Source organism: Rattus norvegicus, chromosome X, assembly GCF_036323735.1.
Source record: "Rattus norvegicus strain BN/NHsdMcwi chromosome X, GRCr8, whole genome shotgun sequence".
Lineage (NCBI taxonomy): Eukaryota > Metazoa > Chordata > Mammalia > Rodentia > Muridae > Rattus > Rattus norvegicus.
The window spans coordinates 29,209,135-29,228,315 of NC_086039.1; the positions used below are offsets into that span (position 1 = coordinate 29,209,135).

At 43.1% G+C, this 19,181-nt stretch overlaps 1 protein-coding gene across 15 annotated transcripts; it reads left to right on the plus strand.

Annotated features, from left to right (window-relative positions):
- The first annotated feature begins 1,253 nt into the window (after positions 1-1,253).
- On the plus strand, positions 1,254-18,926 carry Msl3 (MSL complex subunit 3). 15 transcript variants are annotated; one of them, XM_008773169.4, is made up of 13 exons: positions 1,264-1,437; positions 2,839-2,921; positions 3,307-3,405; positions 3,723-3,823; positions 4,668-4,759; positions 5,361-5,486; positions 6,137-6,297; positions 8,245-8,403; positions 10,299-10,561; positions 12,051-12,175; positions 14,919-15,018; positions 15,809-15,893; positions 18,079-18,926. In XM_008773169.4, the coding sequence occupies exons 1-13, from the start codon at positions 1,336-1,338 to the stop codon at positions 18,176-18,178; spliced, it is 1,596 nt and encodes a 531-aa protein (XP_008771391.2). In that variant the 5' UTR covers positions 1,264-1,335; the 3' UTR covers positions 18,179-18,926. The 15 variants fall into 15 exon arrangements, 14 of the variants coding, with proteins under 14 accessions (XP_017457564.1, XP_063136148.1, XP_017457566.1 ...); XM_006256835.5 differs by having other exon boundaries at positions 3,310-3,405; XM_006256839.5 differs by having other exon boundaries at positions 3,310-3,405; positions 12,066-12,175.
- Positions 18,927-19,181: the final 255 nt, after the last annotated feature.

Consider the following 19,181-nt stretch of genomic DNA (forward strand, 5'->3'; position numbering starts at 1 on the left):
TGGCAATCTGGATTAGACACCCCCAAACCCCAGCTTCAAGCAGCTTACCCTCTTAGTGGGGCCATCTTACAAATAAACAACCCATTCTACAGCAGAGCAGTAAATGCAAGCAATTTACCGCAATCGAGTTCTGAGAGACAACACTGGCCAGGTGTATGATTCCTCTAGAGAAGCCTGAGGGACGTTTGGAATTCCCCAAGTGGAGGTGTGAGAGATTTGGACCTTGTACTAGGTGGAGGGAGGTGGGGGTGGGGAGATGCAAATTTCTGGAAGCAAGAACAGAGTAGTGTGGGAAATCTGATAGTTCACTAAAACCTGAGGGGTTAACCTTCTAGCCCATCTGCTCAGCTACCCAGTCAGGTCTTAATCTAGTAACCACATTGCCTAGTGGCTTTGCACTCAAGAAGAAACCGGCCAGCACTGCCCTCTCTGTCGCTGAAGGTTGACCTTCAAGTCTTCTGTCTTCTGGTCATTCATTCAGGGAGTATTCATGGAACATCCCATCTGTGCAGTTACACTGTTAACAGAGGTCTCAATGGTGCTTCCACTCTTTAGGAGCTTTTGAGCCACTAAAGACAGACCGTAGGTGAGCAATTGAGGAGTGCTGCAAGCTGACACATATACCCTTTAAAGACACATAAGCCTTTCTGCCTACTGCTCACACAGGGCCTCCAGCCAGCTACCTGCTGGTCCTCTTGGAAGGATGACCTGTGTTCTATTAACTGCCCGGAATGTCTCCTCCCCTAGCTCAAGGCCACTGCGCGTCTCCGGCCAGCTCCAACACCGCGTCCTTCTCGCGTGGCCACACTCATGTGCGCGCAACTCCGCCAAGGGGGCTGACGCGCGCGCGCGCGCGGCCAGACAGCTCCTGGGGGTAGACGCCATCCAGCCTCAGCGGCGCCTGGTGACTACCCCACAGCAGCCCTCTCCCTAAGAGATCCCCAAGCTCCGGCCAGAGAGCGCACGCCCGGGGTGACAGCCGGGCGCACACGTGGGCGCAGCCTGGAAACCGCGGGAACCCTAACCCATGGGGACGAGAGGGAACGTTCTGCAGGAAGACCTCGGGCGGGGATACTTGCTCCCAGTCCGCACCCCTCCCGGAGCCCTAGAGGGGGCGGGCGGGGACAAACCCTGGCGGGGCCGCGCGCTTCCATAGCCACTGCCAAGGTCCTCGCAGTGGCGCGGGGTGGCCGGAGGAGGGGCCGAGGGCGGGGCGGCCGTAGCCTCCACCACTCCCGGGCCCCCCCAGTGGCGGAGCGCCGCCTCCCCGGCCGTCCTCCCCCACCGCACGCACTCCGCCCGCCCCGGAGCCTCGCCCTCCGCCACGATGAGCAAATGAGCGCGAGCAAGGGCATGAAATTTCAATTCCACTCTGGGGAGAAAGTGCTGTGCTTCGAGCCTGACCCCACCAAGGCGCGAGTGCTGTACGATGCCAAGGTGCCGCCGCGGGGGGGACAGGGAGGAGACGCGGGACTGGGTTCCAGGGATGGGAGGCAAAGGGGCCCGCGGAGGACAAGTGGCCTGGAGCCCTGGACAGCCACCAGGGCGCGCCTAGGCCTGCGTGGAGCGGCCCGGGTCGGCAGGGGACGCTGGCGTCACGCGTTGGGCGCGCGACTGCCCTAACTAGAAAGGACCCGTGTTGCTTCCGCTTCCGGCCCTGTCACGTCGCTCAGGCGCGGTTGCTAGGCCAGGATGGCAGTTTGAGCGCTGGGCGCCAATCCGGGCACCTGGTGTGAGAGGACTGCCGCCTGAGGCCTCTGCTTTTGCGATAAGTCTCTTCTTGTCCTATGTGGTTCCACGCTACATGGGCTTCCTAGAGGACACCCTGACCAAATTTCCCACCCACATCCTCCACCTGGTCCTAAGTTTCGAGCTGTCAATTTGCGACGTAATAGTCCCCGGACCCTCGTCGAATTTAGGATTATAATAATCCCAGGGGCGGGGGAGGGAAGGGCTCAAGGTTGCTCAGTCGCGTACCAACGGAATGGTGGGAGGCCAACAGAGTTAGGAAGGAATCGCGTCTTGCGGGTATCCAGCTCGGTCAGCACAGGCTGAGCTATATATTGCTGTTGTCAGTTTTTAAGTAGGGCAGGGGTGGGCACCTAAGTGCTCCAGAGCCCCAAGAAGGTAGGAGTCGGCACGCTGGGGGTCGGAGCGAGTGTCAGTGTTTCCAGCCACCAAGGCGAAGTCCTTGGTGGCAGAGACAACTTGGAGCAGCACCAGGTGCGTCTTTAGCAAGGTTTAAGCGGTGGTGTCCGGTGGGAGACACCAAGGTCTGTGCTGGGCTCTGTACCTTTGGTTCCTCCTGCAACCCTTAACTCTGTTTACCTCCTATTGCTATCCCTCTAGCTTGCTGCATCGCTGGGAGACCGACGGCCATACCGTTTCATTTGTACCAGATATCCGCTCAGGGAATGCATGGCTCTTCAGGGGAGGGGAAGGGTTGTGGAAGTCTCTGGCTAGCTAGGCAGGATACTGGACAAGGCAAGGCCCAGGTGACTACAACTCCCAGAGGTCTCAGGGCTGTTCTGTCTAGTCTGGGCCCTCGCTAATGACAAATCCACCGACCAATGACTTCAGAAGCTTCACCCGGTCTCAAACTCAAGAGACCAATCATGGGTTGGTTGGACGGATGTTTCCTATTTTGAGGCAACCACTCGGGCAAAAGAGGAAAAAAAATGTTGAAGAATGTTACAATCCTGCTCTGGATCTAAAAGGGGGAATGAATACTTTTTTTTTCTTTAAAAAAAGACTTTGATCTAGCTCTTTTTTTTTTACCCAACTTATAATAATTTTCGGTTTGCTGTGCCACGCGTGAGTAGTATTTCCTGGTTTCAGATCATCGATGTTATTATCGGGAAAGACGAAAAGGGCAGAAAGATTCCAGAATATCTGATACATTTTAATGGTTGGAACAGCAGGTCAGTGAACTTGTTACAGTTAGACTTAATCGCCCTTGTAGCAAGATAATTTTGTAACTTTAAGTTTTAGAAACACCGGTAGAAAAGTTTAATTTCCTGCTTCTGCTTTGTTTGGAAAGCTTGACTGTTCTGAGGCATGATTACTTTAAAGTCTGTCATGTTTGGATGATCTATGAGTAATCACTGGAAATCTTGGTTGCTGTAACTGAGTTCCCTTTGAGCTTTATTGGTATCCTCTCGGTGGTTTTGAAGTTTTTTGTTTTTGTTTTTTTATAGCTTTCTAAAATGTCAGCGAGTCTGGGGCACTTCTTCGTGATGCCTTTTTAGCATAAGCTTCATTTGTTTCAAGATACTGACTTTTACATCCTCTTTCTCTTTTTTCAAGCAGTTGGGATAGATGGGCGGCTGAAGATCATGTGCTACATGATACAGATGAAAACCGAAGATTACAGCGAAAATTGGCCAAAAAGGCAATAGCTCGCCTGTAAGAATACAAATACTTTGATGGGAGTGTTATTCAGTGGGGCTATTTTTTTTTACACTGGTTTGGATTTTTTATGATATTAAAGTAATAACATGACAGATTTCAGTAATCTTACATTACATATTTAAAGTAAATGAAGCATTTCTATAGTATTCTAAAGAATCACAGATATTTTCAGAATAACTTGTCCATTTGGTAGTGGGGATTACCGTTATATTTTTAATGTTTAATCTTCTACATATTTAAGAATTATTATGACCTCTGTGGCTACCAAGTCCCAGTATGAAGTTTTATTTTGATTTGTTTGTCATTTTCAGGAGAGGCACAGGAAAAAAGAAGAGGCGCTGTAGGTTGCCTGGTGTTGACTCTGTCTTAAAAAGTGTGCCAGTCAAAGAAAAAACTAAAAATGACGAAAATTGTGAGTGTTTTGACATTACTTTCTTCAACTAAAACCATGTTCATGTAGTCCTTTTATACCTTTGGATTGAGAGAAAGAGTCATTGAAATTATAGATGGGGAAACAGTGCAAACTCATACCGTATAGATGTTCTCATTTATGATTTTTGTTGACTTTATGGTGGTATGAAGTTTTCTTGTTCCACTTTCAGTGTACTATGCAATAAAATGCATTAGATATTAGTATTCCCATAAGGTAAGCTTAGTTTCCATGAGTTTGCCCAATTGTCAGCTAATTAAGTGCTCTATGTACATTTAAAGCAGTCAGCTATGATATTCAATAAGCTAGGTGATTTTCATCAGTCTAGGTATAACTCCGTCATAAGTGAAGGAGCATCTTTGTAATATGCACTGTTTGTTTTAGACAATGAAAACTGCAGTCACTGTGATCAGTCAGTATGTGGGGATAAGACTCTACCAGAGTCTTCCCAGTAATTACCTTCACCTCAGCCAGCAAGCCTGGCCGCACAGATCCTTTCTCGCAGTCCATTTTCTTCTTGGTACCTCCAGGGCCTTGCCACCACTTATAATTCCAACAGTGAACCTTAGGATCCTAGTTGGTAAAACACTTTTAGATCATTAGCTCGTGTGATTTTTGTATCCATTGATACTGGAGTTATATTTATCAAATAAGTTTCTGTTCCGAAAGGTACAGTGTTTGTGTTTCGATTTTAAAATGTATGCAGAACTACAGACCATTCTTCATAGTCAAGTGCATGAGCTACCTAAACATTTGTACCTGTAAAGATTGTCAGAGGGTATAATATGAGTTTGCCTGATTTTTTTTTTTTTTTTGTTTTATATAGCAATAAGCAGCACCTGTCATGAGAGCTGTGGAGAAAAGAATGGAGGAATAAAAGAACACCGACAACGCCGTATTAAAGTAAAGACTAAAGGGGTAACAAAAACCATTTTTATTGTATGTATATGTGTGTGTATACATATACTTATACACACACACACACACACACACACACACACACACACACATGCACACGGTGCTAGTGGCAAAATTTTGAGGTTAGGAATTCTTTTCAAAAGATATACTGTTCAGACCAATGTTATAAATTTTCCTGTGACATTTCAAGAAAAGACATCTGTTTATGGTCATTGTATGAATATAATTGACTCCTCATACCCACAGAGTGTTTCCACAACTTATACATCTTTTTTTAAAAGTTAAGATTGTTAACTATAATTCATAATGGCTAATTTTTAATGGTGCTTAACTGAGATTGGCTTCTGTATGTCTCCAAATCGAACATTAACCCCAATGGTAATCATAAATGAGGAAGAAACAAAGATGAATTTTCAATGTAGTTAATGCTGTGAGAAACACTTAGATATGTGGCAGAGTGTCTTTGTCTTTGTCTTTTAATAGTGGCCATGTGGCAGGATGCGACTGTTGTGAATAAACTAGATTGGTTGCAGAGCAGACTCGTATTTGGTAGCTTCTCTTACTGTTCTCAATAATTAAAAATGGAATTGTGATATTGCAGAAGAAAAAGGTATTGTCTCTGCGCTCAAGAAAGGATATGGATGAGAGGACAATCACTATAGAGATCCCTGAAGTTCTCAAGAAGCAGCTTGAGGATGACTGTTACTATATCAACAGGAGAAAGCGGGTATGCAGAAGGAATGGGTTGGTTGGGATGCCTCTTTTTGGCTGCATTTTGTGGTCAATGTGTCACAAGCGAGGCAGCATGGGGGGCAGGGGGATGGTAGTTTCCTAGCAATAACGTAAGACTTATATACCATATGCTATCCATCTGAGCTCTTCAGGGAGTTTTCCAGAATCCTGATACCTGGGTTTCAACTACGGTTAGGATTTAAGCCAGGCTTGATGGCTCATGTGACCACTTTAACCCTAGCACTCAGGAGGCAGAGGCTCTGTGAGTTCAATGCCAGCCTGCCCCACATAGAGAGTTCTGGAACAGCTGGTCTCAGAGAGTTGAAAGGCTAGCTAGATTAGGATTTAATTATTGGGTTAGGCACCTCTCTTGCATATACTTTGCGAGGCTTTCCTGTTTGTTTTTCATAGAACATTATGACTGAGAATACTTGCTTCTTTGTATTCCAAAACAGTAAAATTATAGTAGTGTGAGCGTATGATCCAGGGAAGGAAAGCTTACCAACGATCTTCAAGACAGACTTATTCAAGAAGTTCTTGAGCAGCACTGACAGTTAAACCAATAGAACCATAGCTATCCCTGCTTGGATATACGTCTAATTATAGTGGGATAAGAATGTCAGATGTTCTTATTTTTCTTAACAGTTAGTGAAACTTCCATGCCAGACCAACATCATAACAATTTTGGAATCCTATGTGAAACATTTTGCTATTAATGCAGCCTTTTCAGCCAACGAGAGGCCTCGTCACCATCATGCCATGATGCATGCGCACATGAATGTTCACTATGTCCCAGCAGAGAAGAAGTGAGTAACTGGAGTGTTTCGTCTTTGAATTTTGTCTTTGGGTTTTGGTTTTTGTTCTTCTTTTTCTTCTTTTTTTTTTGTTCTCTCTCTTTTTTTTTCCTTTTCTCCATCTTTATTAAATTGGTTATTTCTTATTTACATTTCGAGTGTTATTCCCTTTCCCGGTTTCCGGGCAAACATCCCCCTCCCCCCTCCCCTTCCTTATGGGTGTTCCCCTCCCAACCCTCCCCCCATTGCCGCCCTCCCCGCATAGTCTAGTTCACTGGGGGTTCAGCCTTAGCAGGACCCAGGGCTTCCCCTTCCACTGGTGCTCTTACTAGGATATTCATTGCTACCTATGAGGTCAGAGTCCAGGGTCGTCCATGTATAGTCTTTAGGTAGTGGCTTAGTCCCTGGAAGCTCTGGTTGGTTGGCATTGTTGTTCATATGGGGTCTCGAGCCCCTTCAAGCTCTTTTGGTTTTTGTTCTTATTATTGTTAGCTTTTCTGGGGCTACTGGGGATTGAATTGAGCCCTCATGCTTACTCAGCAAGTACTCTTCCATTTGGCTGTACCCTCAGAGTTTTCCTTCTATGTTCCAACTTAGAACAAGGGATCCTGTTCAGTTCTGTTGAACTCATCTCTTATTTCATAGATGATTTGTGGATTATTTGTTCAGTTACCAGTCTCATATGAAATTATTGTGCCTTTGCTGAAGTGTTTGATAATTCCATATGAGATCTAGCTTGATTGTAACCATCTTGTTACCAAGACCAACATTTTCAGGGATACCGTGTTGGAGAAGAACTATCTACTTGAGGAATCAGAATGGGCCATGAGAACTGGATCAAAGGTTGCTTATGACCAGTCCTTTAAAAATATAATTAATTAACGAATGCAAGTGAGTGCATGTGTGGAATGGCACATATCTGCAGGTTAAAGGACAACCTCTAGTATAAGTTCTTACCTTCCACGTTGTTTGAAACAGTCCCTCTGGTGTTGTTCACTGCTAGATCCACAGTCTTGGCTATTCTTTGAATTTCCAGAGATTTGCCCATCTTGGTATCTTGTATCCCCACAGGAATTCTGGGATTAAAGATTTGTGCACTACTACACCTAACTTTCTTTTAAAAAGTTTTATTTATTTATTTCATGTATGTGGGTGGTACACTGTCTCTCCCTTCAGACACACCAGAAGAGGGCATCAGATCCCATCACAGATGGTTGTGAGCCACCATGTGGTTGTTGGGAATTGAAGTAAGGACCTCTGGAAGAGCAGTCAGGGCTGAGCCATCTCTCTAGCCCTACATCTAGCTTTTAAGTGGATTTTGGGGATAAAAATTCAGATTGCCAGACTTGTATAACAAACACTTTTACTCATTGATCCACTTTCTCTCTACCCCCAAACAAGTCTTTATTCTAGTCAGAATCCTGCTATCCCCTCATGACTTGACAGGACCAGTGTCAGGGAGGTAGAGTATTATAGTTGAAACAGAAGCCAGGAGCCCTGGCTGCTGGGGTGTCTTAGGTTCTATTGAACCTGTTCCTTTGTATGATATGGATACATTTAAGGTATTAGCATACTGTCTGCTGTCTATATTATGGTCTATATTCCCCTATTTCTTTATTATTCTCATTGATATATTATGTTTATTCTTTTTATATATAAGTTGTTATCTAATGTTTTAAAAGTCTGCCCTCAGCTGGATAGCACCCACCTTTAATCCCAGCACTCAAGGAAGCAGAGGCAGATGAATCTCTGTGAGTTTGGCTTCACCCTAGTCTGCATAGAGAGGTCTATACCAGCCAGAGCTATATAGTAAGACCCTATCTCTAGAATAAAATAATAAAATAAGAATAAAGATAAGTCCGCTCTCTTTAAAATATATACCTTTCTCATGAAGTTTGAAAATTTTTATGACTTTACCTGGTCTCTAGTCTCTAATCATTTCTTTCTCAATCTTCCTAGTGTTGACCTTTGTAAGGAGATGGTGGATGGATTACGAATAACTTTTGATTATACTCTCCCATTGGTTTTGCTTTATCCATATGAACAAACTCAATATAAAAGGGTGACATCGTCAAAATTCTTTCTTCCTATTAAGGAAAGTACCACGACAACTAATAGGTAAGTTAACACTGAGCCGACTCGCTTCTTTGTGGAAGTGTTTGATCTGCTGACATGGTGGCCTGAATGTCTAAAGGAAAGGAAACATTGTAGGTTGTCCTTACTGGTGCCTCCCCCAACACCCCCACGTCTCCTGCCCTCATTGGCTAGATCATCATTCACATTCTCATGGTTGTGAAAGGTTTTCCCCCAAGTAAGCATTCCAGTGTAGCCAGGCATGATGACACGTGCCATTCTAGCATCAAAGAGGCTGAGGAAGGAGGACTGCTGTGAATTTGAGGCCAGGTGGTCTCCTGAGAGAGTTCTAGTCTAGCCATGACTACTTAGCAAGAGAAGGGTAGGTGGGCAGAAGATTCCTAAGTCAATACAATGTTATCAATGGATTCCGAGCAGCTGTCCCACCTTTCAGAAGACAGTAAAGAGTTACCAGGCAACATGGGCCAGAAGGGTAGAAAGTGGAAGTACAGCTGACATCCATTGCTTAATGTTATGTGATCCGGGTCAGCTTCCTCTGAGCCTCTCCCCTTTATATCCATAGTATGCAATGAACGGCTGGCTATCTCCCTGGTGGGGTAGCAATTCATGATGTCATAAACAAGGGGTCAGTAACCTTTGGCTCTCAGTATAGGTTAGTTCCCTACTTAGCTTTTATTACTGCCTTGCTTCCTCCTGTGCCTATGCATGCTTTGTTCTCTGTTCTGGCAGGGGCTGCAAGGATGGATCCATGCTCACCTAAAGTCTTTTCCCTTAATTTTACTAAGGCATTCGGCCATGTCCTCTCTCTTCTGTTCCGGAATGGTGTGCATCAAGTCTCCCTTGGTGAGGGAATGAGTGTAACTGGGCTAGTTACAGGAACATGCGCTACTTACAGGTAGCCACACTGCTGAAGAAGAGCTGGCAGGCATTAACGATTTAAGTGTACTCATAAGGGGGTGTGGCTCTCATGTGTCTTAGGAGCCCTGCCACTTTTCACAGGCAATGTTAGTGGTTATGAGGATCTTATGTGGGTCATCACAGCTGCTCCCAATCCAAGATGTCAGTGGTCATATCATGGCCAGAGGACCAAGTTTTCCAGCATTAATAGCAGCATCCCTCTATGTTAAACCAGCATCTGCTCGTATCTACTGCTCTTTCACTAGACTCTACCTCCTTTGTCACAAATAACTGTCTGTGCCCTGCATTAGCTGCCTTCCTTCTTCCTCTCCTTTTCATGGTTCTCTGCCTCTTTACCATCTCTTTGACAGCTTCTCTCTCTCCTCCCTTCTCCGTGTCACTTTCGCCCCAGGTAAGAGGTCAGCAAGACTCACTGGGCACTTGTGTCAAAGTCCCCATGAATGGCTTGCTTCATACTTGCTGATTCCCAGAGTCTGGCATAGACTTAGACATACTTGTGCCATTCTCAAATCCTGGCAGGTTTTACATTTTGAAGACATCGTGTGGTTGTCTTTTTCCCTAGACCAGAGAGTTTCTCTGTCCTGGGAGCCTGTCCAGTGTGGCATTGAACACTTAGCAGTGTGTCTGGTCTCTATCCACTAGGGAACAGCATATCTGCCTTCAGTTGTAACAGGCCATCACCAGGCTGGCACTATAGACAGCAAACATTAGCAACTGCTTTCTGGGATGGGGCCAAATTCTGCCTTTCCTCTTAGAGACCTTGTTCCGAAACATATAGAAGAGGATATTTCAGTCTCTGTCTGAAAGTAGCATGCTTTGCAAAGATATGGTAACCTCATATATTTATCGACTGCTTAAGAAAATGTGTGTTTGCATATATTTGGAGATACCCGTGAGTCACCTCCTCCCTTCCAAGTTGATTGGTGGACCTGACTTTAGGTGGCTTTGCAGAAGCCCTCAGATCTTTAGAGGCTGCCAGTGACACTTTCTTTCCTGCCCAGGAGTCAGGAGGAGCTGTCTCCTAGCCCACCTTTGTTGAATCCATCCACACCACAGTCTACAGAGAGTCAGCCACCTACTGGTGAACCAGCCACCCCCAAGAGGCGCAAAGCAGAGCCAGAGGCACTGCAGTCTCTCAGGAGGTCCACGCGGCACAGCACCAACTGTGACAGGCTGTCTGAAAGCAGCTCGTCACCTCAGCCGAAGCGCAGGCAACAGGACACATCCACCAGCATGCCGAAGCTGTTTCTGCACTTGGAAAAGAGTGAGTTTGTCCTAAGAGCCCCAGGCCAGGGAAAGGTGTTTTTTTCGTTTGTTGTTAGCCTCTCAAGTATGTATAAAGTGTGCGATTCTCCAGATCTCACACAGGTTGCTATAAAGCTACTTCCTTTGAAAAGGAAAACATCCACAGAAAGCTACTGGCTTGGGTGGTTCAGTGAGAACTAGGGAGGCCAGACTGGGCTCTGTGTTTAAGGTTGATTTGTTATCCTTCCTCTTTGCTACTTTTGTGAGCTGGTGTAGTTATAGGAATCCCATGTTTTCTATACTCATTCAAGATGAATTGTGCTAATAGATTGCTACATTTCCATTCCTGTTTTCAAAACTTTCCTTGAAGAATTCCGTTTGAATAAAATGTTCAAATGAGATTGCTGGTTTCGACGGAGTATGCTAGAAAATTCCCTATTTGAAGTGATTTTTAGTATAGTTAGAACTGTACAGCTGTCTTCACAATCAGTTCATATAGTCTCATCACAGAATGAAAGAAAGCTTTCCTACCTTCATCCGCCCTTCCCCACCTCCCTTGGAAACTACCAGTCTACTTGGCACTTTAGATTAGTCAGTTTGAGATATTTTATAGTAATGGAATAATGTTTCATGTATATACACAATGGATGAGGTGATAGAATGAGGTTTAATTAAGGCATAAAACACTTGTTAAAAACAAATTTGAAAGATGAAATATTTCCCTGACTCCCACTCCAGCCCCTGGTACATTTTTCTTGACATTATTTATTTAGGTAAAAATCACATGTAAAGCTGGTGAATTTTATATTTTTATTTTATTTGTCTAGATGCTTTGTTTTCATCTACATCTGTGCACCATGGTGCCTAGTGCCCCCAGAAGCCAAAAGAAGGTGCCAGATCCCGTGGAACTGTAATTGCAGAGTTGTGGTCTGTTGTGTGGGTGCTGGAAGAGGACCCAGTGCTTTTAACCTCTGAGCTGTCTACCCAGTCCAAGTTAACCATTTTAAAGTGACTAATTTAGTAACCCTACTTTTTTAATGTGTTGAACTGTAATCCACACACCATACAGTTTTCCCATTTAAAGTATCCGGTCCAGTGGCTTCTAATGTATTAACAGATTGTGAAACCATCTGTTTTACAACATGGTTTCAAAACATGGTGAACCCCCTCTCTACAAGAAGCCCATCCCCATTAGCAGCCACTCCCACCCCAATCCTTTTAGAGCCCATGAATCTCCTTTCTCTCTCTGGTTTGCCTAGTCTGCATATTATGTAGGAATGGAATCACATCATGTAGCTTCAGCTTAGCATAACCTTCTCAAGGTTGACTCATGTAACATATATATCAGTACCTGGCTAGAAATAACAGTCCAACAGTCCACGTGAGACCTTTTGTTAATGGTTTTTAGCTTTTGGGAATTGATTTCTATTTGTGGTCTGGTGTTTATCAGGGTCCTGAGAGTGTCTCAGGTTCAGTCTATGTGTAACTTTAAGGGTGAATGATTGCAGCTCTCTCTGTGACAGAGACACCTGTGCATAGCAGATCATCTTCCCCCATTCCTCTGACTCCAAGTAAGGATGGGAGTGCTGTATTCGCTGGCTTCGAAGGGAGAAGAACCAATGAAATCAATGAGGTAGGGTGCTGGATGTTGGACTTCCAGGGTTCTTTTACCCCTTGTGGTTGCTTAAAATCCTAAGTTCTCAAAGTATTGTGCTGCTTTACAAGAAATAGCCCCAAATGATAGAGAGGTTTCTGCTTAACAGTGTGTTCCTATTTTCAAATCTGAGAAAACTGCTGGGACTCTTGTTTTACAATTATAATGATCTTTGACCCTAGAGATCATTCAGTTATTGAAATACATGTATTTGCACTTTGTATAACATATCAAAACTTTTATTCTTCAGAGCCCAAGAGTATATGTTTTAGGTTTTGTGGGCCACGTGATGCCAATTAAGGTGAATCAACTGCCAAATAGCTGCAAACAATCTATAAATGAGATAGATGTGCAACATGTTCCAATAACTATTATTGTGGACACTGAAGTATGAACAATATATGATATGCATGAGCTAAAAATATTCTTTTAGCTTTAAGTCATTTATAGGTGGCCTGAACAAGCAGGTTGTTCTCTAGCGATGGGATCCTAAGAGAGAGGACCAAGAGATCAGAAGATAAAGAGGATATAATATAAAGAAAAGAAAGTTTAGGATCAGTTGGTCTTTCGTGGACTATTTGGTATGCTAAGTAAGTTTATTAAGAAGTAAAACAGGACAGAGTTAGTGGAAACTGTCATTCAGTGTTCTAAGTTAGAGGGAAGCTTATCAAACTGTGCTGCACAAAGGGAGCATTGGTTGTCTCAGGAACGTTACAGACCAAACACAGCAGCCTTGAGACCGATTGTCACAATCCCCACGTGGAAAAAGATGGGTTCTTAAGATCTGAAGCTACTCCTTGGTTTAGAGCAGGAACTATGATCCTTCTCCATACACCAGGGCCTCAGGACAAAGCTCCCAGTTAAGCAGTCCAGCCCTCAACAAAAGTCAGAAGGATAGTTTTAGAGCAATGTAGAAATGAGCATCAAACAATTGGATAAGATTGTTGCTGACCTGTTTTTGACATCTGCTTCTCTTCCAGGAAGAGAAGCCCTAATAGCCATCCCCCTCGAAAGCCTGGTAAATGCCAGAATTAGGCTAGACTTTAAGCCCATTAACTTGAATGCCTTGCCACTATATGCTTTGTATTTATAGGAAATGGTATTATTTCTTTAAAAAGAAAAACGCGGGGCGGGGGGCGGTTGTGAACAGTCAGGCAGAGACTACTTCCACTCAGGTCTGTGCTGCCATCTAGTGGTTAACGGTAGAGCAGGATGCTTTGTGGTAAACAATGGAGTTCAGCAGGCTCTTGGGATTCAGGAATCTATAGTGACTTTAAGGACCTTTAAGAAAGGGCAGTAAGGGGGATGGATGGAGGGAATACCCATATGGGGGAGGGGTGTATGGGAGCTTATGGACAGGAAACCAGGAAAGGGAATAACATTAACATTAGAAATGTAAGTAAAGAAATATATCTTATTTAAAAAAAGAAAAAAAAACTGGAAGAAATATATAGTTAAACAAAATTGGAAGAAGTGTAAAGTTAAATAAAAGGAAAAAGAAAGAGAAGTAAAATGTAAAAAAAAAAAGAAAGGACCTCTTCCGTGGTGGATTTTAACCAGGGCTATTTATCCAAAGCACTCATGTCCCTTTCTCCCCGTACCAATTGCTCATTGTATTTGGGAAGGGTCTGGATGATCAGAGAGCTGCTTAAGATGTACTTTGTTTCTCCTGGAGAATCTCTGTACCAATTACAAATGCCCACTTCTTCCCTCTGAGCAGCGCTGGATGCTGCAGCAATTCTAAGCCTCCCATGTGGGCACCAGATTAGATGCCAGGTTGGTGTAAAGATGTTAGAACTGGCTGCCAAGGATGACGTGGGGAATGTTCATGAAAGCTGCAGAAGCTTAAAGATACTGGTGCCTTCCTCCTAGCATCGCAGAGCACTTGTCAATGTCTACTTTCTTTTATTCAGGTTGACTTTGCCAGCCTCTGTGATGTTTTGTGGATGGACACCCTTCTGCTTTTTCTCCTAGAGGATTTCCTGCAACATTAGTTCTTCTGTGATAGATCTAAGACATAACAAAAGTGGAGTAGGCTCTGCTTTGCTAAACTAAGGTATTGCTAGAGAAACTCCCCAGAGAGTTCTGAAAGATAGCTCTCACTTTTTTGAAAATCCCATGTCCATCTGCCATTCTGAAAATCAGAGTAAAAGCAGAGAAACCAATTCTGAGACGATTCGGATTAGTTTCCACGAAGACTTAAAGAGCCAGGAATCAGGGACCTTTGATAGTCTTGATGATATTCCTGTTTGAGGGAAGAGGCTAAGTGGCTATGGTAGTGTGACTGTGAAAGCTTTTAACACTGCAGTCTCTAGCTGGTGGTGCTGTTGGGGAAGATTGTGCAACGTTTAGGAAGTGGAGCTTGCTGGAGGAAGTGGGTCACTGGGACCGAGTCTTTAGTTTTTAATGACCAGCCCGACTTCCTGCCCACTCTCAGCTTCCTGATTTGATGTCATGTGAGCAGCCAGTCTCCTGATCGTGCCAACATGTCTTCCCCACCAGGGTGGAATGCATCCCCAGAAGATAAGCAGTGTCGAAAGGTTTTAAATCGAGTATCTTATTAATCTAATTTCAAGTCCTTCTGACTCTCATGTTTATTTTTTATAGGCTTGTGCTCACTGTGTAGCAATATTATTTCTTCCTTCCCATAGGATTTAGAAGTCTATCTAGGAGTGCCTCCATTTGGAATAAAGGAAGCATTTAAGTGATTTTTTTTTTGTAGGTACTGTCTTGGAAACTTGTGCCTGACAATTACCCACCAGGAGACCAGCCACCTCCCCCTTCATACATTTATGGTGCACAGCATTTGCTCAGATTATTTGGTAAGAATCCCTATTCTTTATGTTTTTCCAGTTTTCATTTTCTTATTAGCATCTATTAATTACATATTATGGTGGCTTTCACTGTGTCTTAGGGTTTTACTGCTGTGAACAGATATCATGACCAAGGCAGCTCTCATAAGGACTTTTCATTGGGGCTGTCTTACAGGTTCAGAGGTTCAGTCCATTATCATCAAGGTGGGAGCATAGCAGTATCTAGGCAGGCATGGTGCAGGAGGAACTGAGAGTTCCACTTTTACATCTGAAGGCTGCTAGCAGAATACTGGCTTCCAGGCTGCTGGGATGAGGGTCTTAAAGCCCACACCTACAGTGACACACCTACACCAACAGGGCCACACCTTCTAATATTGCCACTCCCTAAGCAGAGCATAAACAAATCACACACTGATATTTTCATGTGTTTATAGAATGCATGGTGATCTTAGAATAGTCACACCCCCATTACCTCTTGTCCCAACTACTTTTCTACTCTTCCTTCTATATCCATTGGTGTGTGTGTGTGTGTGTGTGTGTGTGTGTGTGTGTGTGTGTGTGTATGTGTGTATGTGTGTATGTGTGTATGTGTGTATGTGTTTCCTCTTCCAAGAAAAAGCATTGGGTATACTTTCGTTTCATAGACTTCCCACTCTACCTTTGTTCAGTAACTGATTGTTTGATAGCATAGATGCTGATTTTAGTCCCCAAAGTAGAACGAGTAACCCAGATAATCCCACAATGAGTCCTGCCCATTATGGCATTCTTCTGATTGCAAATGCTTTTGTTTTTAATCCAGTGAAACTTCCAGAAATCCTTGGGAAGATGTCCTTCTCTGAGAAGAATCTGAAGGCTTTACTGAAGCACTTTGATCTCTTTCTGAGGTATGTTTATTACCTTGTCACACCTACCTCTAGCAGCAAACGTGACTTTCTGAGGCCTAAGGTTAGCACACATGGAAGGTAGCTCTGTGGTATTATCCATATAGGGGGTACATGGTGTGTTCTGACTGAATAGGGTAAGATATGAGGAGATTCTTTTGGTTTGCTCATTGGTTTTATGTCTGTTTTATCCTTCATTTCTCCAGTTTCTGGGTCAAGGATACTGAGGTGAGGTATTGTTTTTTGTCACTAGGAGATTAGAGCTGGATAACCTTGTAAGCAGAAAATGAATTTTCTGACATAGAAATACTTAAGATTGACACTCGTTTTATATGTTTTATTCAGGAGTACTGTAAATATTGGCCTGTTTTGTTGTATGTGCATAAATTAGCTTAATTATTTGCCTAGAATGATAGTAAACAAGTCTGAGTATATGCTGGCATTTAGGGATTCAGAGAAAGGTGTTGAATTCTTCCCTTGAAGAATTTTCTTATCATTTTCTTATCTAATAGAGTATTTGGCTTGTGGATCTGATGCCCACCTTCCTGCCCTTGGCCACTTAGTCCCTCTTTGCCATCCAGATGTCTGTTAATTACAGCTTTGCCTTGTCCTTCAAGGCTGGTCTTCACCTTGCCCCACTCAGCTCAGCCTAGCTACTTGACCTGAAAGGGAACCATTTTCTTTCTGTTGGACCCCATTCTGACTGACCTAGGAGTTGCAAGACTAGAGTACTCTATCCAGAGAAATCAGTCTTAAAGTTTGAAAAGGTCTTTTTTTCTATCAGAAGTTTGAATAAGATATCCTTGGACATAATTACACTTTCCAGCATTTTGTTGAAAAATGGTTTTAAAAATATTCTTTTCCCTCCCAGATGCCCCTTCAGACAAACTCACAATTCTGTTTAACATAAAATGTGTGTACTAAAAGCAAATAGTACTGAGCATGTGTGAACAGACTGGAGGTTAGTATAAGGAAGCCTAGAGATTTTGAAGTGTTCCTCATCTAAAATAAAGGTTAGGACTTTAGGAAATAACATAGAAGGTTTTATAAATAAACCTCAGAGTAAATAAAATGTTCTTTAAAAAATTAGACAATGGCAACAATTAGAATCAAGGAACTCAACACTGACCTTCAAACAGAAGAAAAAGTACGTAGCTGCCTAGTGATTTTTGACATGGTTCCTTTTTTTTTTTGTTTAAAGATTTATTTATTTATTATATATAAGTACACTGTAGCTGTCTTCAGACACACCAGAAGAGGGCATAGGATCTCTTTACAGATGGTTGTGAGCTACCATGTGGTTGCTGGGAATTGAACTCATGACCTCTGGAAGAGCAGTCGGGTGCTCTTAACTGCTGAGCCATCTCTCCAGCCCCTTGACATGGTTTCTTATTTAGAGAGGTGTGACAGTTATCGAAATTTGGACAAGTTGGAGGTAGCTGGCTGATTTATAGCAGATTTCACAGCATGCTTCCCCAAGTCCAAATTCACTTGGAATTGTTTTGCTTTTTATCTTGTGGATCTGTTTGCTTTTGTTTTGTTGTTTTGGCTTTTTTGTGATGGAGTATCACAACATAGTTCCAGATAGCCATAAACAGTGCTCCTCCCACCTCAGCTTCCCAAATGTTTGAATCACAGGTGTGACTGACCATGCCTGACTCTGGCCTGAAGTCCCTTCATCAGTGTATTGCAGGTTCTTGAGCGACTCGCCACATTGTAACGGCCATCTTCAGACATACCAGTCTTTTGACTGGTGATGCTGTCATCCAGACTTGTAACTAACCTTTTGGTATGGCAAATAAGTATGCAAAATACTGGTATTGGTTATTTTGTTCGGTTTTTGGTGTAACTTAGTCTGTATTCTTAAGTGACATTTCATGTGATTGCCGTGTATTTGTTTTTATAGTTGGGAAAACATGAAAGGATTTATTGAAGTTATTTTTCACAAATGCATGTATGTAATCGCTTCTGTAACATTGACGATGACGAGGATCACACAAATAGTGAATGACAGAAAGCACTTAAATGAGTGTTGTGGAAATAATAAATAGAATCCTGTTTTCTTCCCAGTACAAAAAAAGGTTGAAATGTTTTCACATTTCCTTGGCTGAAAGCTAATATTTAGCTTAAGGGCGTTCAGTTCTTGCTATAACGCTCATTGGTGTCTTTTTTATTATTCTTTCTCTAGGTTTTTAGCAGAATACCATGATGACTTCTTCCCGGAGTCGGCTTATGTTGCTGCCTGTGAGGCACACTACAGCACCAAGAACCCCAGGGCAATTTATTAAACTTTTGATGGTTTTGAGAAAACAGCTGCACTATGTGGCTTTCTATTTTAGGTTCCAGGTGAAGTGTTAATGAGATGCTAGCCCTACCCTGGGGGTACTCTGACAGAAACAGGCTCTGTTTTTTTGAGTTCTTCACATACTATTATTTCTGTTAAGAATTACTTTCTGAGCTCAGCATGGTGGTCCATGTCTATGGGGAGGGGGTCGGTTTAATTAATTAATTAATGGTTTTTAAAAACTGTAATGATGACTTCCTGGGTGCCTGAACGTATTCCAAAGTAACACTGCTACACAAGCTCTGTGTGCCGGCAGGATAAAAACAGCCATAGCTGTCTTCATAGGGATACATTCACGACTGTATACTTAGGTTAAACATGGTTCCAGTAGACAGCACCGTTGGTTGTTAGCAAGAGCCACATGGTTTGATTATTTGTTAATGTTAAACAAAGATGGTTTTGAAAACTGTTTTCTGTTCAACAGATCTTAGTCGGTGCTTGGAAGCCGCAAAGCACTCTCAAAGTATTTCTGAGGGAATTGATATTGATGGCAAACGAGAACATGCAGCTATGCATTGCTTGTAGCAGTTCCCTTTCTCAGAAACATTATTTTTGTTGCTCTAAATAAAGCATTGCCTGTCTTGTTTGAGATTTTACAGCCATACTCTGCTATGTAATGTTATAGTTCCTTTTTCTATGAAATGTTATTTTGGGTGATCTAAATAAAGCTTTGCCAGTTTTGTTTGAAAGAAGCATGAAGAGTTTTGCTCTGGCCTTGCCTGTTCTCTTTATTGCAGGGCAACAGTCGGGTAATGTCTTCACTCCTAACTTTTGTTTCCATTTGTTTGCCCTTTGTACGCTTTTGTCCTTCCCTTTTTGGTTTGGCCTCTCTTTGCGTCATGACTGTTGGTGGTTAGGAGAAGTCACTGTCATTCTGTGGCAACTTGTGGCTGATCTGTGGGTCCTGATGGGCCCAACACAGATCTATCCTTCTCCAAGTTGACGAG